Source organism: Phaseolus vulgaris, chromosome 1 (genome assembly GCF_000499845.2).
Source record: "Phaseolus vulgaris cultivar G19833 chromosome 1, P. vulgaris v2.0, whole genome shotgun sequence".
Classification (NCBI taxonomy): Eukaryota; Viridiplantae; Streptophyta; class Magnoliopsida; order Fabales; family Fabaceae; genus Phaseolus; species Phaseolus vulgaris.
Genome location: NC_023759.2, coordinates 3,579,519 through 3,606,433, shown reverse-complemented (window position 1 = coordinate 3,606,433; position 26,915 = coordinate 3,579,519). Strand labels below are relative to the sequence as shown.

Below are 26,915 nucleotides of genomic sequence, written 5' to 3'. Positions count from 1 at the left end.
AGTGTTCGTCTTGAAGCATACACGGATGCAGATTATGCAGAGTCAGTTGTGGATAGGAGATCAACTACTGGATACTGCACCTTCCTTGGTGGAAATCTAGTGACTTGGAAGAGTAAAAAACAAAGTGTAGTAGCTAGATCAAGTGCTGAAGCAGAATTTCGAGCAATGGCCCAAGGAATATGTGAACTTCTATGGCTGAAGATTATATTGGAAGACTTGAAGATAAGATGGGATGAACCTATGAGGTTATATTGTGACAATAAATCTGCAATTAGCATAGCCCACAACCCAGTACAACATGATAGAACTAAACATATCGAGGTGGACAGACATTTTATCAAGGAAAAGTTAGACAGTGGCTTGATTTGCACCCCATATGTGTCCACTCAGAGTCAACTTGCAGACATACTCACCAAAGGACTGAACTACAGTAACTTTGAAAGAATTATATCCAAGCTGGGAATGGAGAACATCTATTCACCAGCTTGAGGGGGAGTGTCAAAACTGTTTAGGAAGTTTTATATTTTATCCTTATTATATTTTTATTTTGTATCACAGCTGTATCTTACTATTAATATTAGGATTATGTATTTAGAAACAATCCCACAATCATAGGGATTTGTTTCTCTAGAATTAGTTGTCCATATTTCCTAAAATAACTAGCAAGCTCTCATGTATATATAGGTCTAATGACCTCATAATTTAAATAGAAGAAAATATTATTCCTTCTAAACTTGATAAAGACTTAAACAAGTAAGATTATTTTCGTTTAGAGGGGACATGGAAGATCCCATCCAAAGTAGCAAATATTTTTCTTATTTTTGTTTTTAAATGTCGATATCAGGAGGCAAATGAAGCTGGTGCTCTCCGTTTAGCCAAGAGTAAACTGGAGAAGCAGTTGGAAGATCTCACATGGCGTTTGCATCTTGAAAAGAAAATAAGGGTATTACTTCCAGAAAATAGATGATTTTATGAAATTGTTGTATATTATTAACTGAATGATTTTGTTATATATGTCTTTTTGAGATATGATGGTTTTTTTTTCTGATTCACATTCCCTTATAGACTTATGTGTTGTTGATGGCAACATTTTATATGTATATATATGTGTGTGTATTTATTTATTTGCTTATTATAGGGAACAAATGTTTTAGATGGCTAGCTGAAAATTTAGGTAGTGTTTTTTGCTTCATGAATGAACCATTAGTTTTCTTTTTTGCTTGTTTCTTTGCTGGTTATATTTTCTTTTTATTTCATTTTTCGCTCATATCTGAAATTTGCACTGAATGTCCTACCTGTGTTCAGTCATTTTTATCTGGCAGAGGCTTTCTAAACAAAATTTATTGTACTTATCAAGATTGTGCTTCATTGTGCAGGTTTCTAATGAAGAGGCTAAAAAAATAGAGATATCCAAACTTCAAAAGATGTTGGAAGCTTTGAATCTTGAATTAGATGCTGCTAAATTGGCAAAAATTAATGAGTGCAACAAGAATGCTGTTCTTCAAAATCAATTAGAATTGTCAGTAAAGGAAAAGTCTGCTTTGAAACGAGAGCTAGTAGCAGTGGATGAATTGCGAAAGGAAAATGCTTTATTAAAGGTGCTTCATTTATGCTGAATGAATATGTTTCATTAATTGTGTTTGATTGTGATGGATAATAAATATTGGTTATTCTCACCACTCGGCATGATTTTGGAACTTCTCTTTGTAGGATAAATTCAAGTTTGAATTAGAGTACATCCAACTGTTGTTTCACATTCTTGATTGTATATTGTATAAAATTGTCCTTTTTTTTATTATTTAGTGAGGCATGTTATAATTTACAGACCATTGTCATGGTTTATGAAATAGATCATATGATAAATTAAGAGTTGAAAGAAATAGATGAAATATATTTCTGATGTATTTGATAAATGTGATTACAGTCTCTGTTTATAGACTGTTTTACAACCTAATTAAGTAAAGAAATAATAGGTAATGAAATCCAGAAATAATGGGTGTTTAAAGCTGTACAAATCAAATAAAATAAAATCACTAACAAATCTGTCCTAATAAATATAGAATGGAATCTGCACTTAATTACAGCATAATTCTCCTGATTATGCAACATTAAGGAAGTTTGTACTAAGAACTGTGACTGTGATTAGTAAGGTTATTGACGGATTGTATTAGAAAAGCTGGATTTAAATTTCAAAAGAAGATTTAAACAAGGACAAGTTTGCAAGATGTTTAATCATCATTAATATAATAATATCAAAGAAAATGGTAGAAGCATAGAATACTGGTTTTTGGACCGACGGATTAATCTATGATAGAACAGTGTAAAACAGAATGATATAGGTAATTTGAAATCCTATTCATTTTTATGTTAATGTTAAGAGAAACGAGAGAATTGGTGCATATGATTTTATGTTAATATTAATGAGGTTGTTTTTGGTTCTTGGGATTTTCTTCTAATATTATGAAAAAATAGAATCTTACCTTTTGTCTGTTATTTTTTATGGTAACATTTCCATGGTTAAGGTGATTGTTGCATAATCAGGAGAATTATGTTATAATTAAGTGCAGATTCTATTTTATATTTATTAGGACAGATTTGTTAGTGATTTGATTTGATTTGTACAGCTTTAAACACTCATTATTTCTGGCTTTCATTGCCTATTATTTCTTTCTTTAATTAGGTTGTAAAACAGTCTATAAATAGAGACTGTAATCACATTTGTAAAATATCTCAGAAATATATTTCACTTATTTCTTTCCACTTGGTATCAGAGCTCCTGATCTAGGAGACTCTGCTTCCGCAAATTTTTTTTTAGCCTTCATTGCTGTAATCATTTTCCTTGACAGCCTTCATTGCTGCAATTATTTGTTGGACAGCCTTCATTGCTGCAACTTTCTATTTTCCTTATCCTTTCTCCATTGACCACCACCACCACCTTGCACCATTGACCACCACCGACCACCACTGCCGTCGCTCGCCGGAAACTGCACCGCTCGCCGGAACTGCCACTGCTCGCCGGAAACCGCCGCTGGCCGCCTGAAACCGCCACCGGAAAATTTTTCCGGCAGATTTTTTTTCCTGTGTGTGTGAACAGGATCAAATTTTGCCAATCTGAAAAACTCAGTTGGTTTTGAACTCTCATGGACTCCCTTAGTAAGCCATCTAGCTATTGTTCCTTTACTATGAGTGGTAAGAGTTCTAGTTTTTTATCCTTTAATGCTTCTAGTACTGAAAATATCTGGATTATAGACTCTGGTGCTACTGATCATATGACACCTCATTCCTCTTCTTTTTCATCCTACACTACTTTATCCGGTAAGCCATATATTACTATTGCTAATGGTTCCACTACCCCCATTAATGGTCGTGGTAACATTCACCTTCAACCTTCATTTCCTTTAAAAAATGTGCTTCATGTTCCCAAACTATCCAATAACCTCTTGTCTATTCAAAAGATTACCCAAGATTTAAATTGTACAGTGGTATTTTTCCCTTCCCATTGTGTTTTTCAGGATCTTGTCACGGGGAAGACTATTGGAATTGCTAAAGAGCAGGGCGGGTTATATTATTTACAGCATGAAGAAAGTAAAAAGGGTGCTAGACTACAGGCACACACTTCTAATCTTCAGCAAGGTCGTGAATCTTGGTCATCCTCTCAGATATGGCTTCAACACAGACGTCTTGGTCATCCTCCATTTAGTACCCTAAAGTCCTTATTTCCTGTTTTATTTACAAAAGTGTCTGCTGAGTCATTTCATTGTGATGTTTGTCAGTTTGCTAAACACCATCGGACAACTTTTCCTCCCAATGGTAATAAAAGTTCTAAACCTTTTGATCTTATTCATTCAGATGTATGGGGACCTTCACCTATTCCTAATATCTCGGGTACAAAATGGTTTGTTTCATTTATTGATGATTGTACTCGGGTTACTTGGTTATTTCTCATGAAAGATAAGTCTGAAGTTTTTCACTTGTTTGTAAAGTTTTACAGAATGATTCAAACACAATTTGAAAGTTCAATTAAGAGATTGCGTTCTGATAATGGAAGAGAATATGTGAACCAAAACCTTTCCAAGTTCCTTGAGGAAAATGGAGTTGTTCATGAATTAACCTGTGTGGACACTCCTCAACAAAATGGGGTTGCTGAAAGGAAAAATCGTCATCTCCTTGAGGTTACTCGAGCTTTACTTTTCCAAACATCTGTTCCTAGATCTTACTGGGGGGAAGCAGTCCTGACTGCCACTTATTTGATTAATAGATTACCCTCTCGGGTTCTAGAGGGTGTTACTCCTATTCAGGTTATGACCACATTCTATCCTTCTATTCCCATGTTGAATAGTCTTCAGAATCGTGTCTTTGGTTGTCCTGCTTTTGTCCATGTTCATAGTCCTAATCGGGGTAAGTTAGATCCTCGTGCCATCAAATGTGTCTTCATCGGTTATGCCCCCTACAAAAAGGGGTACAAATGTTATCATCCTCAAAGTCGTAAAGTTTATATTTCCAAAGATGTCACCTTCCATGAAACAGAGTCTTTCTTTCCTAGTTCTCAGCTTCAGGGGGAGAGTATTCAAGAAGCTGAGGACCTTGAGTTGCCACCTTTTCCTTTGTTACAGGATTTCGTTCTTAGGAAGGATGACAAAGACCCTGCACCAACATCATTACCAGAGAAGAATAATGAAGACAAATATTTTGGAAAACAATATCAGCGAAGGCAACAAGAACCCGTCCTGGTCGAACAGCAACTTCAATTGTCTGAACCGGAGGTAAGAACTCATACCAGTGAGACTCTTGAGGACACCTTAAATACTGCTTTTGAACCTAACCTAAATGATTTACCTATTGCCTTGAGAAAAGAAAAAAGATCTTGTGCCAAATATCCTATATCCCAATTTGTGTCTACAGAAAAACTTTCTATGCAGCACCAGAGTTTTCTTTCAGCTATTGATTCTATCAAAATCCCTACATCGGTACAAGAAGCCTTAAAAGATGATAACTGGATTCGAGCCATGAATGAAGAAATGAGCGCGTTAGAAAGGAATGAGACTTGGGAGATTGTAGAGAGACCAAAAGATAAGAAAGCAGTGGGTTGTAGGTGGATATACACAGTTAAGTATAAGTCTGATGGCACACTGGATCGGTATAAAGCAAGGTTGGTTGCAAAAGGGTACACTCAAACCTATGGGATCGATTATGAGGAGACTTTTGCTCCAGTGGCAAAAATGAATACCGTCAGGATTATTCTCTCCCTGGCGGCACACTTTGGTTGGGCAATGCATCAATTTGATGTTAAAAATGCCTTCTTGCATGGAAGCTTGGAGGAAGAAGTATACATGGAGATTCCACCTGGGTATGGTATTGTTAATGAAGGGAATAAGGCGTGCAGACTTAAGAAGGCCCTATATGGTCTTAAACAATCACCTCGTGCTTGGTTTGGAAGGTTTACTCAAGCTATGGTATCTTTGGGGTACCGACAAAGCCAAGGTGACCATACTCTGTTTATAAAACATTCTCAGAATGGTAAACTCACTCTACTTTTGGTCTATGTAGATGATATGATTATTACAGGTGATGATGAGATTGAAAAACAAAATTTGAGGGAGAGACTAGCTGCTCAATTTGAAATGAAGGATCTTGGGAAGCTGAAGTACTTCCTTGGGATAGAGGTTGCTTACTCGAGACAGGGCATCTTTATTTCTCAAAGGAAATACATCCTTGATCTTCTCAAAGAGATTGGTAAGTTGGGTTGTAAGCCCACTGGAGTGCCAATAGAGCAAAATCATAGGATTGGGAATGATGAGGAAAACCCAAAAGTGGAGAAGACACAATATCAAAGACTTGTGGGAAAACTCATTTATCTTTCACACACTAGGCCAGATATAGCCTATGCAGTTAGTGTGGTTAGTCAATTTATGCATGATCCAAGAGAAAGACACTTGCAAGCAGTAGATAAAATTATTCAGTACTTAAAAGCCTCTCCAGGAAAAGGATTGCTATTCAAAAAGGGGGAAAACTTATCCATGAAAGTATATACTGATGCTGACTATGCAGGATCGATTGTTGATAGGAGATCCACCACAGGCTACTGCATGTTCTTGGGTGGAAATCTGGTGACATGGAGGAGCAAGAAGCAAAATGTAGTTGCAAGATCAAGTGCAGAGGCAGAATTTAGAGCCATGGCTCAAGGGGTGTGTGAACTCTTATGGATGAAGATCATACTTGATGACCTAAAAATAAAATATGAAGCTCCTATGAGTTTGGCATGTGATAATAAGTCCGCTATCAGTATTGCACACAATCCGGTTCAACATGATCGAACAAAGCACGTAGAGATAGACCGACACTTTATTAAAGAAAAGTTGGATGATGGTCTTATAGCCACTGAGTACATCCCTTCAAGACTCCAATTGGCAGATATGTTTACTAAGGGACTTCCCGCAAAACAATTCGAAGATCTTACTTGCAAGTTGGGAATGATAGATATACATTCACCAACTTGAGGGGGAGTGTTGCATAATCAGGAGAATTATGTTATAATTAAGTGCAGATTCTATTTTATATTTATTAGGACAGATTTGTTAGTGATTTGATTTGATTTGTACAGCTTTAAACACTCATTATTTCTGGCTTTCATTGCCTATTATTTCTTTCTTTAATTAGGTTGTAAAACAGTCTATAAATAGAGACTGTAATCACATTTGTAAAATATCTCAGAAATATATTTCACTTATTTCTTTCCACTGTGATCATTACGAACAAATTATCCCTAAATCTTAAGGTGTTTGGTAAATAGTTATTTGTTGTTTTACATCTAACATGCCCGTTAATTGCAATAACCCCTGGACTTGAAGCATGGACAATGCAAAGACCCACCCTTGATCCTTGTTGTGAAATTTAACTTTTATCTATATTGAAAGTGTTGCATAATCAGGAGAATTATGTTATAATTAAGTGCAGATTCTATTTTATATTTATTAGGACAGATTTGTTAGTGATTTGATTTGTACAGCTTTAAACACTCATTATTTCTGGCTTTCATTGCCTATTATTTCTTTCTTTAATTAGGTTGTAAAACAGTCTATAAATAGAGACTGTAATCACATTTGTAAGATATCTTAGAAATATATTTCATCTATTTCTTTCCACTTGGTATCAGAGCTCCTGATCTAGGAGACTCTGCTTCCGCAATTTTTTTTTTTAGCCTTCATTGCTGTAATCATTTTCCTTGACAGCCTTCATTGCTGTAATCATTTTTCTTGACAGCCTTCATTGCTGCAATTATTTTTTTTTGGACAGCATTCATTGTTGCAATTATTTTTTTTGTTGGACAGCCTTCATTGCTGCAACTTTTTATTTTCCTTATCCTTTCTCCATTGACCACCACCACCACCTTGCACCATTGACCGTTGACCACCGCCGACCACCACCACCGACCACCACTGCCGTCGCTCGCCGAAACTGCCACTGCTCGCCGGAAACCGCCACCGGAAAATTTTTCTGGCGGATTTTTTTTTTTTTTTTTTTGTGCGTGAACAGGATCAAATTTTGCCAATCTGAAAAAAGTTGGTTTTGAACTCTCATGGACTCCCTTAGTAAGCCATCTAGCTATTGTTCCTTTACTATGAGTGGTAAGAGTTCTAGTTTTTTATCCTTTAATGCTTCTAGTACTGAAAATATCTGGATTATAGACTCTGGTGCTACTGATCATATGACACCTCATTCCTCTTTTTTTTCATCCTACACTACTTTATCCGGTAAGCCATATATTACTGTTGCTAATGGTTCCACTACCCCCATTAATGGTTGTGGTAACATTCACCTTCAACCTTCATTTCCTTTAAAAAATGTGCTTCATGTTCCCAAACTATCCAATAACCTCTTGTCTATTCAAAAGATTACCCAAGATTTAAATTGTGTAGTGGTATTTTTCCCTTCCCATTGTGTTTTTCAGGATCTTGCCACGGGGAAGACTATTGGAATTGCTAAAGAGCAGGGCGGGTTATATTATTTACAACATGAAGAAAGTAAAAAGGGTGCTTGACTACAGGCACACACTTCTAATTTTCAGCAAGGTCGTGAATCTTGGTCATCCTCTCAGATATGGCTTCAACACAGACGTCTTGGTCATCCTCCATTTAGTACCCTAAAGTCCTTATTTCCTGTTTTATTTACAAAAGTGTCTGCTGAGTCATTTCATTGTGATGTTTGTCAGTTTGCTAAACACCATCGGACAACTTTTCCTCCCAATGGTAATAAAAGTTCTAAACCTTTTGATCTTATTCATTCAGATGTATGGGGACCTTCACCTATTCCTAATATCTCGGGTGCAAAATGGTTTGTTTCATTTATTGATGATTGTACTCGGGTTACTTGGATATTCCTCATGAAAGATAAGTCTGAAGTTTTTCACTTGTTTGTAAAGTTTTACAGAATGATTCAAACACAATTTGAAAGTCCAATTAAGAGATTGCGTTCTGATAATGGAAGAGAATATGTGAACCAAAACCTTTCCAAGTTCCTTGAGGAAAATGGAGTTGTTCATGAATTAACCTGTGTGGACACTCCTCAACAAAATGGGGTTGCTGAAAGGAAAAATCGTCATCTCCTTGAGGTTACTCGAGCTTTACTTTTCCAAACATCTGTTCCTAGATCTTACTGGGGGGAAGCAGTCCTGACTGCCACTTATTTGATTAATAGATTACCCTCTCGGGTTTTAGAGGGTGTTACTCCTATTCAGGTTATGACCACATTCTATCCTTCTATTCCCATGTTGAATAGTCTTCAGAATCGTGTCTTTGGTTGTCCTGCTTTTGTCCATGTTCATAGTCCTTATCGGGGTAAGTTAGATCCTCGTGCCATCAAATGTGTCTTCATCGGTTATGCCCCCAACAAAAAGGGGTACAAATGTTATCATCCTCAAAGTCGTAAAGTGTATATTTCCAAAGATGTCACCTTCCATGAAACAGAGTCTTTCTTTCCTAGTTCTCAGCTTCAGGGGGAGAGTATTCAAGAAGCTGAGGACCTTGAGTTGCCACCTTTTCCTTTGTTGCAGGATTTCGTTCTTAGGGAGGATGACAAAGACCCTGCACCAACATCATTACCAGAGAAGAATAATGAAGACAAATATTTTGGAAAACAATATCAGCGAAGGCAACAAGAACCCGTCCTGGTCGAACAGCAACTTCAATTGTCTGAACCGGAGGTAAGAACTCATACCAGTGAGACTCTTGAGGACACCTTAAATACTGCTTTTGAACCTAACCTAAATGATTTATCTATTGCCTTGAGAAAAGAAAAAAGATCTTGTGCCAAATATCCTATATCCCAATTTGTGTCTACAGAAAAACTTTCTATGCAGCACCAAAGTTTTCTTTCAGCTATTGATTCTATCAAAATCCCTTCATCGGTACAAGAAGCCTTAAAAGATGAGAACTGGATTCGAGCCATGAATGAAGAAATGAGCGCGTTAGAAAGGAATGAGACTTGGGAGATTGTAGAGAGACCAAAAGATAAGAAAGCAGTGGGTTGTAGGTGGATATACATAGTTAAGTATAAGTCTGATGGCACACTGGATCGGTATAAAGCAAGGTTGGTTGCAAAAGGGTACACTCAAACCTATGGGATCGATTATGAGGAGACTTTTGCTCCAGTGGCAAAAATGAATACCGTCAGGATTATTCTCTCCCTGGCAGCACACTTTGGTTGGGCAATGCATCAATTTGATGTTAAAAATGCCTTCTTGCATGGAAGCTTGGAGGAAGAAGTATACATGGAGATTCCACCTGGTTATGGTAGTGTTAATGAAGGGAATAAGGCGTGCAGACTTAAGAAGGCCCTATATGGTCTTAAACAATCACCTCGTGCTTGGTTTGGAAGGTTTACTCAAGCTATGGTATCTTTGGGGTACCGACAAAGCCAAGGTGACCATACTCTGTTTATAAAACATTCTCAGAATGGTAAACTCACTCTACTTTTGGTCTATGTAGATGATATGATTATTACAGGTGATGATGAGATTGAAAAACAAAATTTGAGGGAGAGACTAGCTGCTCAATTTGAAATGAAGGATCTTGGGAAGCTGAAGTACTTCCTTGGGATAGAGGTTGCTTACTCGAGACAGGGCATCTTTATTTCTTAAAGGAAATACATCCTTGATCTTCTCAAAGAGATTGGTAAGTTGGGTTGTAAGCCCACTGGAGTGCCAATAGAGCAAAATCATAGGATTGGGAATGATGAGGAAAACCCAAAAGTGGAGAAGACATAATATCAAAGACTTGTGGGAAAACTCATTTATCTTTCACACACTAGGCCAGATATAGCCTATGCAGTTAGTGTGGTTAGTCAATTTATGCATGATCCAAGAGAAAGACACTTGCAGGCAGTAGATAAAATTATTAAGTACTTAAAAGCCTCTCCAGGAAAAGGATTGCTATTCAAAAAGGGGGAAAACTTATCCTTGAAAGTATATACTGATGCTGACTATGCAGGATCGATTGTTGATAGGAGATCCACCACAGGCTACTGCATGTTCTTGGGTGGAAATCTGGTGACATGGAGGAGCAAGAAGCAAAATGTAGTTGCAAGATCAAGTGCAGAGGCAGAATTTAGAGCCATGGCTCAAGGGGTGTGTGAACTCTTATGGATGAAGATCATACTTGATGACCTAAAAATAAAATATGAAGCTCCTATGGGTTTGGCATGTGATAATAAGTCCGCTATCAGTATTGCACACAATCCGGTTCAACATGATCGAACAAAGCACGTAGAGATAGACCGACACTTTATTAAAGAGAAGTTGGATGATGGTCTTATAGCCACTGAGTACATCCCTTCAAGACTCCAATTGGCAGATATGTTTACTAAGGGACTTTCCACAAAACAATTCGAAGATCTTACTTGCAAGTTGGGGATGATAGATATACATTCACCAACTTGAGGGGGAGTGTTGCATAATCAGAAGAATTATGTTATAATTAAGTGCAGATTCCATTTTATATTTATTAGGACAGATTTGTTAGTGATTTGATTTTATTTGATTTGTACAGCTTTAAACACTCATTATTTCTGGCTTTCATTGCCTATTATTTCTTTCTTTAATTAGGTTGTAAAACAGTCTATAAATAGAGACTGTAATCACATTTGTAAGATATCTTAGAAATATATTTCATCTATTTCTTTCCACTGAAAGGATTGCTTGTAATTGTGTGCTGTGTACACACATATTATATTCTTATTTATACGAAAGAAATTACTAATAAGGAACAAAATCAACATTTAATAATGAAAAATAGCTTCTTTCATGAATTTCTGCGTTTGCTTACTTTCTCTTGTAAATTTAGTAATATCATATGATTCATTTCTCTTTCTTGGATTTGTAGGTTTCATTGGATGCATTTGAAAGGAAGTACATGACCTTAGAGCTTGAGCTTGTGAATGCTCAAAAAGGTCGGGATGCAAACATGGAGAAGCTGAGAGAGTTAGAAGAGAAGTGTTCTCAACTCGAGCAAAATGAAAAAAAGTGCATTTTCTTTTTCTTTTACTGGTTTTCTCATTGTGCAAGAGGATTTAGTTACTGAATGATGTTACACATACTCTTGTAATCGTAGTTCATATAACTGTATTTAATGTAGGCTTGAGGAAAAGTTAATGAGTTTGGAGGATGAAAATCGTGTTCTTCGTCAGAAAGCCTTAAGTACCCCTCTTAAGAGTAACCGTCCAGGTTTTGCCAAGTCAATATCAGATGTAAGTTTGTTTTGTTTGTTACTTTGATATTCATTTCTTATCATTATGTTTCATTTTTTCAGGTAAATATCATCTTTATTAACTTTGTCATAGAATTGTGTTATATTAGCATTATTAGTTAACTTATTTTTTATTTCTGCATCAGAAATACTCAAGTGCAATTACTTCCCGCACTGAACGAAAGACCACATATGTAAGCTCCTACTTTCTCATCTCCCTCTTTAAGAAATAATCACTAAACAGAGTTATAATTATTTTAATTTGCTTTGATTCAGGAGTCACCCACACCCACAAAACTTATTGCCCCTTTTACATTAGGCTTGACAGACTCCCGTCGATCTAAGTTAACCGCAGAGAAGCACCAGGTAGATCTTGTTTAATTTCTGTTCTGCCTTAAATCCTACACCTTTAGATTTGGCATCGTGCTATTTCAGTTTATGCTCAATCTAGAAGAAATGAAAAGAAGTAAAAGTCATCCTTCTTGATAGAAAAATAGGAAGAACTCCCACTTTTTGTGTTATTCTCCCTATTTTATTTATTGGGGTGCAACAGATAATTGCTGTCAACTGTTGTGCAAACATGGTTGGGATGACAATTTAACATTGTAATGCTTTAACACTACCATTTTATTGAAAGAAGTCTATAATTGAGAGCTAGCTTTAGAGTTGTGAGAACAAATTGCTGAGCACGCAGTATGAGAAGAAGGGGGTAAAAAATATTTCTTAGGTAGGATCAGATTAGCATTTCTATAGTAAAGGTCATTTTTTAGTTGTTGCAATTGAAGGGAAGCAAAAATTAATTATGATGTCGAAAATGGATATCACTTCCAAAATTTTTATTACGAAGTGCGTACTCCAATCCTACTTTACCGGTGATTGTGGATTTGGGTTGTGGTTGGAAAATTTACTATTCATCCTTGAAAATTCAGTGTTTCTGCCATCCTTTCGACAGAGAAGTTCAGTTACAAGGTTGAGCCATGTTACCTATGTTTGAAAAATGAAATAAGTCAATTGACTTTGATGTAAATACAGGAACAGAATAAAAAATTGTGCAAAATGAAGGTGATAACGTCCATAATAAACTAATGTCTGTAACATGTTTCTCACTATATAATTGTGCACCTTATGCTGATAGAGACTGTATGTTTTGCAGGATAACTATGAATTTCTCTCAAAGTGTATAAAAGAAAATTTGGGATTTAAAAACGGTAAACCTATTGCTGCTCGTATTATATATAAATGTCTGCTTCATTGGCATTCATTTGAATCTGAGCGCACAACCATTTTTGATTCAATCATCGAAGGAATAAATGAGGCTCTAAAGGTAAATGTTAATCATCGAAGGCATAAATGCTTTCTATTATATTTTGTTTGTCTCATATTTAGAATTTAGTTTAGTCAAATTTCTATTGGCATATTTTTTCATTAGTCCTCTATTCAATTTGTAGGATGTGTACTTATTTTATGAAATTTATTTGAGTGCATTTTGCATCAGGTTAGGGTGGATGACATTATCCTGCCGTATTGGCTGTCCAATACCACTGCGCTTCTGTGCCTGTTACAGAGGAACTTACGTTCAAATGGTTTTTTAACTACCACTTCTCAGCGTTATCCTGGATCATCTGGTTTAACCAGCCGGACTGGGCATGTGAGTTGTCTAGTTGAACATTTGAATTATACGTGTATTACCTGCACTATATATGTAATCTTCTGTGACTACGTGGGTGATGATCCACTTAGTTTAAGTTGTGCATTTCGTTTTGACTGAATTGTAGGCTGCAACGGATGAAATTGGTATAGGAAGATAGGTAACCTGCTACTTGAGGTTTAACTTCAAACAGTGTAGCTAGATTTAACAGTGCAGTGTGGCTGACGTATCCAGAAGATAGATTTAAAAAAGAAAGGAGACAGAAGAATGGTTAGCATAGAAAACAAATTTCAAGTGCAGAAACTGAAAAACTGAAAATTTGTTAGGACCAAACATATTGAAAAACTGATAGGCGAGCACTTCTTGAAAGATAATTTTAACAGTGGTCTAGTGGTTACAGTTCATTTCCCTACCGGACTTCAATTAGTAAACATCTTCACCAAGGGACTTCCTCATGGCAGATTCCAAGATCTTGTAAGGAACTTGAGAATGATCGATATTCTTTTACCTACTTGAGGGAGAATGTTATAAATAAGGGATTATAAACATTCATTCCTGTAGATTTTATTTTCTTTTTTAGGAGAATGTGATTGTTGCAAAAAAGGAGTTGAAAATGTAATTAATAAAAATATTTATTTAGTTCCTATCATTTCTCAACAAAAGGAAGCTTTGTCATTGGTGTTTTTCTTTATTGGGTGATAGGAGAAAATTGAGACTAAAATATACCTAGCTTATTGGTGTTTTCCATTTTACACTGGTCGTCATATGTTCCCTGCTTGTCTTGTATCTTCCCCTGATTTTAGTTTGGTGGTATTTCTAGGGACCAAAATCTCCGTTGCAGTTTATTGGATTTGATGATGGTGTATCGCATGTGGAGGCAAGATATCCTGCTATACTTTTTAAACAACAGCTAACTGCTTGTGTAGAGAAGATTTTTGGTCTTTTACGTGACAATTTGAAAAAAGAACTTTCTCCACTGCTGGCATCCTGTATTCAGGTGATATTTCTTACTCTTTGGTTATATTCAGATCCTTTGGAGATGTTACTTGTGGCTAAATTTATTGTTTCCCGAGTCAGTTTGACTTGCTTTAATGTTTTCAGCAGAACTAGTGGTTCACCCATTTGCTTTCAATCTATTTTCCATTTTTCTTTATTATATGTTAGATGTTCTATGTGATTTTGTTGCTGGGTGTGGATACTTTGTTAGGGATTTACTGGGGGGCACCTAAAGGTTGGAGTTTATGGAGAAATGTGAAGAAACAGTTATATGATACTATTGTTATGCTTATGGTTGAAAAGATGATTGTCTTTTTTGTACAATGAACCATGCAATTTGATTTAAGTGTTTGGTTTTTCCATTGTGTTTGTGATGGCGTGAAAGGTTAGAAACAAGTGATTCACATAGGAATAAAAAACTAGGTGAATTTACAACAGAGGAAAGCCTTTTCTCTGACTTGAATTTTATTTTAAACCACTTTGGAAACCAATTGTTTGGTTTGACTATTGCTTCAATGACACTATTCACTTTTATTATAACTCTGGAGATTGTGTTTTTTCAACGAGTGTAATGAGTTTCCTACAAGAATTTCAGAACACTTTCAATGAATCTAAAAAAGGATTTACATGTGTGATTAAACACACATTTCACAACAATTTGATAAGAAAACCTACACCCTAGGAACGAATATGATTGACAGGTAACCAAAAACATCTCTATAAAGCATTCTAGAAGACAATAATGAATTTAAAAAGTTCCCCTAATGTTGAGAGACTTGGCTGGATCATTTGCAACTTAATTCTAATTTCTTTTCACAATAACTTCTCAAACAAAATGACAATCAATTTTTTTGTTTGTTTTTTTTTGGAACATTGGATTTAGGCAATTTGAAGTGCTATTTGATTGTCACAATAGGAGTTCATTTATTAAATCTCATCAAATTTTAATTCTTGGATTTGATCCTCAAAAGTTTGCATGCGATTGAAGGCATTCTGCTATACTCAGCTTTAACACTAAATTAAACGACTACATTTTGTTTCTTGCTTTTCTAGGAAACAATATTGTCTCCAATAGATACACAATACATAGTAGAATCCCTATCTATGAAAGACCCTGCCCAATAAGCATCATAGTATCCAAAAATTTGGATATTTCGTTTATCTTTATACAAAGATCCTCATCTCGAGGTACCTGAGAATATGAATTACAACATCCTAGTGATGAAGATAAGTTGCTTGCATGAGTTAATTAACAACTCCAATAGTAGAGCATATATCAGGTCTAGTATCATGATGTGAATGAGCTTTTCAATAAGTTTTCTATATCTTTTTGGATCTAAAGGTTCAATAAGTTTTCTATATCTTTTGAAGGTTCTCCTTGATCTTCATTTCTTTTTCATTAGGGTCCTTAACTATATTATTAATTGACCTACAATCAATTACGTCTTTCCCTTTCAAGATACACGGAGCATACTTCATTTGGGAATTAACAGTACATTTGGGAAGTTTAATGGCCAAAACATATTTTTGACATCCAAGGTCTTTAGTTAGAAAGTGGCTGCATAAATGTTTTTCCAGCTGGGATAGTTCGGCAGCATCATTCCTTTGAACACATTTATCAAGAGGTGTGACAATGACCAAGCTCGTAGAGGTTGTTTGAACCTATTAAATTCTAGGAAGAAGAGAAATAGAGCTGGAACCGTGTGTTCCTGAGATAGCACTGGTGCTTTATTTATATTGAGAAGAATGAATCAATATAATAAATAGAGGAAATTTGATATTCTAACAACAAAGATACGATAATAAATAATAACATTCCTAATATATATATATATATATATATATGTATATATATATATTTTATTATATAGGATCAATTTCATTGTTACTATAATTATAGCACTCCCCCTAAAGTTAGAGCATATAAGTTTTGTATGACATGTTACAACAAAATAACAGCTTTACAAAATGTTCTAAAAGACACTAATAAACTTCTAACATTTTTACATTTTTTAAGTATTAAATCTTTATTTAATTGTCTATCTTTGTTAATGTTTGCTTATGTTTAATTTTATAATTTATTGTTTTTTGGTTAGGCACCCAAAACAGGACGAGGAATGCAAGGGGCAAAACTGTCTAGATCTCCTCGTGGGATTCCCCAACAATCATCTAGTGGTCCATGGGATAACATTGTCAAATTTTTGGATTCACTCATGAGCAAACTTCGTGGAAATCATGTACGTTTTATTGTTTTAGTGGTCTTTGACTTTGTTAATGTGTTTGATTCATTGTATACATTTCTCCATTTGTTGTATTCTTTTATACTATCCTTAATTTCGTGCACTGGAGGTTAAGTTTTTCGTGTATATTTGTTGTGCACCTTTCATTTTTTCTTGAAACAATCCTTTCTTAGTGCTATACAACCTTGTTAATGGCACTCTAATAAAGTGAAGCTTCATGTGGATATATGCTTTTATCATAACGACACCAAACCAGATCATATTAATTCCAATTCAATTACTTGGATACCGATTCAATGTTTATTTAGATTTTAAAATGTTCAAAATTAATGTTCATCTTAAGAAATTGTTTGGTCAACACATTTTTTCAGTTGGCCTTTGTCGGGTTATATTCAACTTGGCCTTGCCCAATCAAGGTGTTGTTGACTCAACCTCTGCCAGGGCATTATCAACTCGACTAAGGCGTCAAATTATGTTTTAAAACCAAATTTATGATCTAACTATAATTGTTCAACAAAACTAGTCTTATAACCACTTTAAATTGGGTTCAAAAATTCTTACCAACTTTGTCCAATTACATGGATATGGATTGGGTTTGTTTTTCAAACTTTAATGGTCAAGCTATGGACATGCTTCTTTATAAGCTCCTTCTAAGAGAAATATATTAAAAAAGAAAGTTTAAATTACCTCCATAAGTTAAAATTAGTGTATGCTTGAACTATATTGTATAAACTCTTTCATATAGCTTCTCTAATTTTTTGTTTTTAACATGTGCAAAGCTAATTTTAGCTTATGGAAAAGTTAGATCCATTTATTTCCTATTTTTTCTCCCTTAAAGGCCTTATGGAGAAGTTTGTTCAAACATACCCTTTATCAATGGTAAGTAAAAGCATATTTGGTTAAAATCACTCTATAGTTACGTGTGACATAACTGGCATCTAAGGCTTTGGTTAAACCTGATCAAAAGCTGGAATGAGCGCCCAGGGTGGCTAATAGGCTGACCGTCATTGACTTGTATAAATAAAAGAAAATTCTCTTTCTACCCTTCTTTTATGATATCCAGTGTCTTTGAGGTTTCTTTAACCTTATTTCTTGTTTTGTATTTTGAATCATTGGGATTTTCACATTACCATAATTAAATCCTTTAAAATATAGATATAAAAATATGCTAAAATGAACAGGAGGATTCTAAAGATATATTTTCCTAATTTCTATGGAGATATTAAGTATATTTGTATCCTAATAATCCGTTATTTACAACATAAACATGTAAAGATACTATTAATGACAACCACATAGTAAAAAAGAGTAGTTGTATGTGTATTGTTAGATGTAATGGGCTTAGGTCCTTATCTTTGTATTTTCTTATTTATAAAGGCATAACCATACGCGTTCAATACACACAAAGGATTCAGCCTAAGCCTTTCTCTCTTTTATCTTAATATGGTTTCTAGAGTTAGGTTTAATCCTTGCCTCCCCGGTGACCCACTGTTCACTAGTGTTAAATTTTTGCCGCCATCACTCTGCCACCATCAATGTGCCTTGTCACTGCCATTTGTTCCGGCGACACCATGGTTGAGATTGTCCAGGCTAGGCGACACCATGGTTGACAACCTATTGTACTTACTACCATGGTGAAATTGTACACTTCATTGTATTCTACAGTATTTGATGCATTCAAGATGTTGATTTTGTGGTTTGGAACATATTTTTCTAGATGTTGATTCTGTGGGTTGGATCTAATAATTTTTGGAGTACATATAAATGATGATTTTTCTGGTTGTGGATATAATTGCTCTATTAGTGCTAACAAGTTTCAACCATTCACAGTGTCTAACTTTTATGTCTTGCCTAAAATTTACTTGTTTAGGTGCCATCCTTCTTCATCCGTAAACTAGTTACACAGGTGTTTTCATTCATCAATATTACACTCTTCAACAGGTAAAAACTATGATTGTTCTTGTATATTAAAGTCATTAATTTACTTTGTTTCTTATCTTCCTGTGTTTAGTTTTTTCACTTTTTTTTAAAATTCCATCAATATTTAGTCTTCTTTTGCGTCGGGAATGTTGCACTTTCTCAAATGGTGAATATGTGAAGTCTGGTCTAGCCGAACTGGAAAAATGGATAGTCAATGCAAAGGAGGAGGTAGATTGACATTTTTATACTTTTGAAATTTTAGCTTTATGGGTTACTAAGTACTTGTGAAATGTAGTATGCAGGGACATCCTGGCATGAGCTCAATTACATACGACAAGCTGTTGGGTTCTTGGTATAAAAATTGTCTTATTTTGGTTGGACTTCAATGGTGTCAAAAGAGTTGTTATCTCTCTTATCTTTAATTTCCTTTGTTTGAATTCTGCAGGTAATACACCAGAAAAGAAAGAAATCTTTGGAAGAGATTCGAAAAGATCTTTGTCCGGTATGATTGTTAAATTATCGTATTGTCCAATTTATCATATTCTCTAAACTTTGTTGTTGCAATGCTAGTCATCCAACTTCAGTCTTTCTTGAAACAGTTTTTTTAATCATCATTCAAGATGTAATTTTGTGTTTCAATCACGAGGTGCATAGGCCATAATTATTTTAGTCCAGTTGTTTTGAACAGATTAAATGTGTAGGTGAAACATCTTAGATGCGAGTTGGGGTAAAAGGAATTTGATTATGTGAAAACCAATATATTTGATTATGCAATGCTAGTCATCCAACTTCAGTCTTTCTTGAAACAGTTTTTTTAATCATCATTCAAGATGTAATTTTGTGTTTCAATCACGAGGTGCATAGGCCATAATTATTTTAGTCCAGTTGTTTTGAACAGATTAAATGTGTAGGTGAAACATCTTAGATGCGAGTTGGGGTAAAAGGAATTTGATTATGTGAAAACCAATATATGGATGTTAATATGATAGGACATTGAAAATAAATTACTTTTTATGTATTTGTACAAAAGCTTATATCCTTGTTACAGTGATGTTCAGATTACGAGAATGCCAAAAACAAATGTGTTTACGCATTTCCTTAGATCACTCACTAATGAAAGAATTAGGATAGTGCAAACACTTCAAGGCGTCCTCCATTTTTGTCCTACTCAGTCTTTCCACCATTCTTCTCTTTTTCCAGCTTCCCTCTCCAATTTCCTCTCTATTATCGTGGTAACGTCGAAGGAATCGACTAAAAGTTTACTCAATTATTAATAGTAATACATTTATTTGTTGAAAATTTTATTTTTAAAACAATTATGCAAGTATCTTCATTACCAATGCCTCTCAGATTCACTTGTTCTAACAATATGGAACAAACAGTTAATTGCCTTCCTTCCACTATTGAGGGAGCATGTTTGGTTTCTTTCATAGCAAAGATCCTCCTATTATCCCATTTGTTAGTGTTAGAATCTTCTACATATGTTAGAACCTTATAGATGCGTGTAGTAATTTTTTATGTTAAGAATAGTTATGTTAGTAGCCTAAAGTAAGGTAAATGAATATTCTATAATTATGTTTTCTGTCCTATAAATTGAATAGCTCTGCTGTAGTATAAACTCATAAAATACATCATCTGCCTTCTCAATTTTACTCTTCTCAACATGGTATCGGAGCCTGATGAGAAGACAACTCTAATCCATGCTTTTCTTGTGGGCCCATTGCCCATAGGTGTATAACTTTAGACATCATGTATGTTTTTCAGTTTCTAGTATTTTTCTTTTGTGTTTCATTATCCACCACTAGAGACATTTTGACAAGTATTTTCCAGTCAGGGATTGCCACCAATGCCTTCGATTGTCATGCGATGTTCAACACCAATAGCCATTGTGTCCTTAGAGCATTTTTGCTCTTCGATCATTGCACTCTCTTGCGGCCATGACACCCTTTGAGCATTTTTTCTCTCTTGTCACCATCCTCCCCGAGCATGTTGTTGCTCTTCAGTAGTCATTGCATCTACAAGCAATTTTGCTTTTCGGTGGTTATTGTGTCTCCAAGCATTTTTGCTCTTAAGTAGTTGCTCCCTTTGAGCATTTTTGCACATCTACAGTTATTGCACTCTTTGGGCATATTTTTTGTTCTCAGATAGTCGCTTTGACTTCTTGAGTATTTTTGTTCTGCAATAGTTGTTGTGTCTTGCAACATTTTCTACGCTCTCCAAACAATTTCTTTCCTCTTGAACATTCTTATTTGCTCCTTGCTAGTCACTATGTGCTCTAACGTAACCTGTAGAGATATTTTAGGAAGTTTTAGATTTTATTCTTATTAGTTTTAATTTTGTATTATTAAAAAGTGGACTTATAAAACCGGTTTATAAAATGAGGTTTACACTTACTTGTGTACTATGAAATGACGTTAAGATCTGTCAGCTTGTGCGGTGGTCCAATATTAGTCTGATAGCGGGTGGTGTGATAAACCTAACAAACTCTTGCTAGGATAGACTCTAAATGACTCTGATATCATATTAAGAAGTGGACTTTAAGTTTAACTCAACCTTATAAAATCGGCTTATAATATGAGGTTTGTACTCACTTATATACTTTGAAATGTCCTCATTTCTAATCAATGTGAAATCTCCAACATGTATATTTTTATATTTTTTGTTTTTATTTTTAGCATAACAAACCCACAATCTAAGGGAACCTATTTATTAGAGTAGGCATTGTTTATTTCCAAAAATAGCCATCTAATCTATTCATATTTCCTATACATGTAATGAAAAATAATAAGAAAAAAATTATTTTCTTTCAAACTTGAGATGGTATCAAAGTGCTTGTTCCTTGGGAGCCTATGATCATGTAAATTAATTGTAACCTTAATTGTTGTGTAATCCTAATTGCAACCTTCATTGTTCCACGGTTTGAGTCTTTGAACTCCTTGTGTGTTTGTCCTTCATTGTTGAGCACTATTGCAACCTTCATTGCTGCATCAAATCCATGTTTATAATTTTTTTGTAATGGCTATAATCGAAAATGGAGACAAACCCCGCAATGTGGGAGAGTTGCAAAATGTTCATTTAGCTTATTGATTGAATGGAGAAAATTATCTGAAGTGGTCTGAACTCAATAAAACCATTTTGAAAGGGAAAGGAAAGGCTAGCCATTTAACTGTTGATGCTCCTTTTGAAGATGATCATACTTTCAAGTCCTCGAATGAAGAAGACTTTATGATAATGGCGTGATTATGGAATTCAACGGTTCCAAAAATCAATTACACATGTATGTTTCTTAATTCAACTAAAGTAATATGGATTGCAATAGAGCAATTCTATTATGAGGCAAAAGATGTTGCACAAATATATGATGAAAAGGTAAAAACCATGTCTGTGAAGTAAGCTACTGAGTATGTTAATCAGCTTTGTTGTGTAATTTTGTAGAGATAATTATTCCATAATTAGTGTAGATTTTGTTTTCTATTTTTTAGGACAAATTTGATATCTTTTGGTGATTTGATTTGTATAGCTTTAATTGCTAATTATTTCTTTCCTTAATTAGGTTCTAAATAATTTAAAAATTTATATTGTAATCACATTTGTAGTGGGATTGTAATGGAAAAATTTATAAACTATTTATAAATTAATCTATTTGCAAAGCTCAATTGGTTTTGATGGACTCCCTTAGTAAGACATCTAACTCTTCTTTCTTAACCATGAGTGGTAAGAATTCTAGCTTCTTTTCCTTTATTACTCCTAGTAGTGGGAATATCTAGATTATAGACTCTGGTTCTACTAACCATATGACACCTCATTGCTTTTATTTTTCATCCTACACTGCTTTATCTATTAACCAACATATTAATGTTGCTAATGGTTCCAATATCCACGTTACTAGTTGTTGTAACATCCACCTTCAACCTTCCTTTCTATTAAAACATGTGATTCATGTTCCCACACTATCAAACTATCTAATAACCTCTTGTCTATTCCTAAGGTTATCCAAGATTTAAATTATGCGATGGTATGTTTTTTATTCCCATTGTGTTTTCCAAGATCTTGCCACGGGAAAGACAATTGGAATTGCTAAATAGTAGGGCGGGTGATACTACTTATAGCATGAAGAAAATAAAGAGTGTGCCAGACTGTAGGCACTCACTTATAATCTTTAGCCATACCCTGAATCTTGGTCATCCTCTCAGATGTGGCTTCAACACGGACGTCTTGGTCATCCTACATTTTAGTTTAAAAGAATCGTTTAATAGTTATTTAGCTTCAATTTCTACTATGCAAAAAAAATGGAAGATTTTGTTACGATTAAAGTCACCTAGAGCATGATTTGGGAGTGTTGGAAATTCCACATCGACTAGAGATTAAGACATTTCATAGTATATAAGTGGGTGCAAGCTTTACTTTATAAGCCGATTTTATGAGGTTGAGTTTGACTTAAAGTCTATTTTTTAATATGGTATCAGAGCTATTTCGAGCCTATCATTTCGAGCCTATTTCGATTTTAGCAATTGTTTGTTGGGCTTATCAGGTCACCCACTATCGGGCCGTTTGTTTCACATCGATAGAGATTAGAACATTTCATAGTATATAAGTGGGTGCAAACCTCTCCTTATAAGTCGGTTTTTATGAGGTTGAGTTAGACTTAAAGTCCACTTTTTAATAGGGAGGTTTATCAAAGTCACGATGAGTTTTAATACAAAGAGAGTCAAGGGGACCACACTTTTATCAAGCATTTTGATTCAAGAGGAGTAACAATTTTATTTAGAAAGTTAAAATATTTTCTAGGAATTGAAGTTTCTCGTTCCCAAAAAGAGATCTTCATATCTCAAAAAAAGTATATTATTGATTTGCTAAAAGAAACCGGTAGAACAGCTTGCAAACCAGCAAACACACTAGTTGATCCTAATACAAAGTTGGGAAGTGAAGAGGATGGTCTGGCTGTACATAAAGAAATGTACCAAAGACTTGTAGGAAGACTTATTTATCTATCTCACACCAAACCAGATATTGCTTTCTTTGAGCCTAGTAAGTCAATTTATGCATCAACCAAAGGAAACACATTTAAGCTACTCTTAGAATTGTCGAGTATTTAAAAGGGACAGGGATATCAAGAAGAGAAATTTTGTTAAAAAAGAAACAAAAATATTAGTCTTGAAGCATATATTGATGTTGAACATTTCTTAGACCATAGTTTATATTATTATGTTATTATGTTATTGATTCTGTTATTATTTTAATTTTGTATATTTTATTGTATAACAGTCCCACAATCTAAGGGATTAAGCCTAATTCAACCTTATAAAATCGGTTCTCATAAGGTGAGATTTGCAATTACTTATATATTATGTAATGTTCTTATTTATAGTTGATGTGGGATCTCCAACACACACTCTTCACGCCAAGACTGCCAACTCTTGCTATATATTTATGGGTGATCCGATAGCAGGTGGCATGATAAGCTCAACAAACTCTCGTTAGGATAAGCTCTAAATGACTTTGATACCATGTTAAGGAGTAGACTTTAAGCCTAACTCAACCTTATAAAATTAGCTCATAAAGTGAGGTTCGCAATCACTTATATACTATGATATAATAATTGGAGATGACCCTATAATTGAAGTTGTCCTCTTTTGGCAACCACTATGTGCCTGACTTACGACCAACCACTGACATGTGTCACTAACTCGTCAGCACATCATCTTCATACACTTGCACCAAATTGATGTGTGAAGCTTTGTCATTATTTACTTTGTCAGCTCCAATAACCAAGAAACATGTCTCGAGATCTTGTGTTGATTACATTTGTATCAAGTTTGATTTGTATGCTACAGCTTGAGAAAGTATTAAAAATATGATTTGAAAGTACAAGACATATTGAAATTGATTGTTAATTTTGTGAGGAAAGAAGTCATGCCCTAGAAAAGAAATGATGTCTGACAAAGTATCAACTAGCGTAGATATTCATTAAGTCAACCAGGGGTCCTCATATTAACTACATATCTAATGAGTTTGGTGCATATCGAGGAAGTATCAACTATCATATATATTCAGTAAGTCACTAAGGAAGGGGTCATCATATTAACTACATATGTAATAAGTTTGGTAAATATGGCCTACATGCTCTACCTTGATGGAGTGTTAGAATCTTGTAGATACGTTATAACCCTATAGATATAGTCACGGTTGATGTTAGGATAATTAGATTGATTCAATATTTTTGTTATTAGCCTAAAATAGTGTAATTGATCATATAAATCGAATAGCTTTATTGTGGCTTAAACCCACAGAATTCATTATATGCCTTCTCGATTTCTCTAATTAGCATATGTCCAATTCCCTGCATGTGTAATGTTATGAATACAAAATCTTGATGTACAATTCATCTAAGCATATAAAATTTGTAAATAATGCTAATGCCTTTCTTCATCAGGCATTGACAGTGAGGCAAATCTATGTAATAAGTTTGGTAAATATGGCCTACATGCTCTACCTTGATGGAGTGTTAGAATCTTGTAGATACGTTATAACCCTATAGATATAGTCACGGTTGATGTTAGGATAATTAGATTGATTCAATATTTTTGTTATTAGCCTAAAATAGTGTAATTGATCATATAAATCGAATAGCTTTATTGTGGCTTAAACCCACAGAATTCATTATATGCCTTCTCGATTTCTCTAATTAGCATATGTCCAATTCCCTGCATGTGTAATGTTATGAATACAAAATCTTGATGTACAATTCATCTAAGCATATAAAATTTGTAAATAATGCTAATGCCTTTCTTCATCAGGCATTGACAGTGAGGCAAATCTATCGAATCAGTACGATGTACTGGGATGACAAGTATGGAACCCAAAGTGTGTCCAATGAGGCAAGTTTTGTTTTTAATTTATTCAAAAGAACTATTATTGTAGTTTCATTAGACTTCTGAACAATATATGGTAAACAGGTGGTTAGTGAAATGAGGGAAATTGTCAGCAAGGACAATCAGGTCCTGCCCTCAAATTCTTTCTTATTGGATGATGATCTGAGGTACACTACCTTCTCTCATCCAAGTTCTTTTCACTTGTAGTTTTAACATGATTATTGTATGAATCAATATGAATGATTTCCCTGCTTCTGTGTTTTTCTGGCCTGTTTTTACTTCAACAGGATTTCTGATTCTTATTCCAGTTTTTTAAAATTGAAATTATAATACCGAAAAAGCAAGGTCTTTTTTTACATTTTTTTTATAAAACAGGATACTTCTTTTTTTACCTGCTAGTTTATTGTTAGATGAAGCTTAATAAGTATGTCAAGCAGCATAACTCTTAACCGGTGTACTTTGCAGTTCAGTTGGTTGCATTTTTGTTTGGTGGTCTTGTAGTTTAGAATTTTCAATTGAGTACTGTGACGCTCATGGACGCTCTATCTAATGCTTATGAGAATTACCTGCTGTTAGACATTACCAATGCTTGTTAGTCTAATTGAATGCACGCATAAGAAAATGCTGATGTGGCGTCTTGGGGAGAGAGAGAGGGAAATGTGAACTTTCTTCAATTCAGTTAGAATAAAATAAATGGATAAATTTGTACTACTCTTTAACCCATCTAAAAATCATTAAGATCTAAACCTGCATATAAGTTGTTGTGCACATTGCATGTTACAACTTACAAATAAAAAGTCGCAGGTGTGATTCCTTACACAATTTCGCAGATGAAATTTAAAATTGCTCCAAGTTAGTAATAAGGAACTGTTTTTGCATCTCAAGAGTCAAACAGCCACCGTTTGTGATTCCTGTCTTATTTAACCTTATTTTCTTCGCTGCAGCATTCCTTTCTCTGCTGAAGACATAGATATGGCTATTCCTGCCATAGATCTTGATGAGATTCATCTTCCAGAATTCGTGTCCGAATATTCCTGCGCTCAGTTTCTTAGTTCACATCAGAAGTAACTGGTCTACGAATTCATCTCTGGATTTTGATGACAATGCTAATACGGTATCTGCACTGGAAACACAAGTTTCTCTCACGTGGACAGCTATCTTGGTTGTTTACATTGTGCGCTTGCTGTATACGATGCCAGAGATAGAAGAGTGATTCTCTTGGTTGATTGTAATCTCCCCCTCTAAATTACATAGTTCAACCAACGTTTTGTAATTAATTACCCATAGTATATAAATCACATTGCAAGCCTGGGACGCTGCCTCTATTATTTTGCCATCCACCCACTTAGGTATATTTATTATTGATTTTCATGTTGTATTCTATGTAGGTATGCAATTGTAACTAGGCTATGGCCAAAATTAAATTTCATTCATTCCTGTAAATATTAACATCATTTAATTTTGCCCATTCCAGTTCTAAATTTACTTTCACCTTGAGCAA

At 34.7% G+C, this 26,915-nt stretch overlaps 1 protein-coding gene and 1 pseudogene across 4 annotated transcripts; both read left to right on the top strand.

The window, feature by feature from the left end:
* LOC137815348 (myosin-15-like) overlaps positions 1 to 489 on the top strand; it is a 25,166-nt pseudogene extending 24,677 nt beyond the window's left edge.
* On the top strand, positions 9 to 26,915 carry LOC137816659 (myosin-15-like). 4 transcript variants are annotated; one of them, XM_068619898.1, is made up of 17 exons: positions 9 to 943; positions 1,377 to 1,598; positions 11,376 to 11,515; positions 11,628 to 11,739; positions 11,885 to 11,932; positions 12,015 to 12,104; positions 12,892 to 13,062; positions 13,234 to 13,386; positions 14,207 to 14,383; positions 16,479 to 16,619; positions 18,493 to 18,563; positions 18,671 to 18,770; positions 18,838 to 18,894; positions 18,988 to 19,044; positions 25,340 to 25,420; positions 25,499 to 25,581; positions 26,359 to 26,915. In XM_068619898.1, the coding sequence occupies exons 2-17, from the start codon at positions 1,425 to 1,427 to the stop codon at positions 26,480 to 26,482; spliced, it is 1,779 nt and encodes a 592-aa protein (XP_068475999.1). In that variant the 5' UTR covers positions 9 to 943; positions 1,377 to 1,424; the 3' UTR covers positions 26,483 to 26,915. The 4 variants fall into 4 exon arrangements, 3 of the variants coding, with proteins under 3 accessions (XP_068475999.1, XP_068475997.1, XP_068475998.1); XR_011081842.1 differs by lacking the exons at positions 9 to 943; positions 1,377 to 1,598; positions 26,359 to 26,915 and adding exons at positions 7,527 to 9,199; positions 23,808 to 23,863 and having other exon boundaries at positions 25,499 to 25,568; XM_068619896.1 differs by lacking the exons at positions 9 to 943; positions 1,377 to 1,598 and adding an exon at positions 7,527 to 9,199.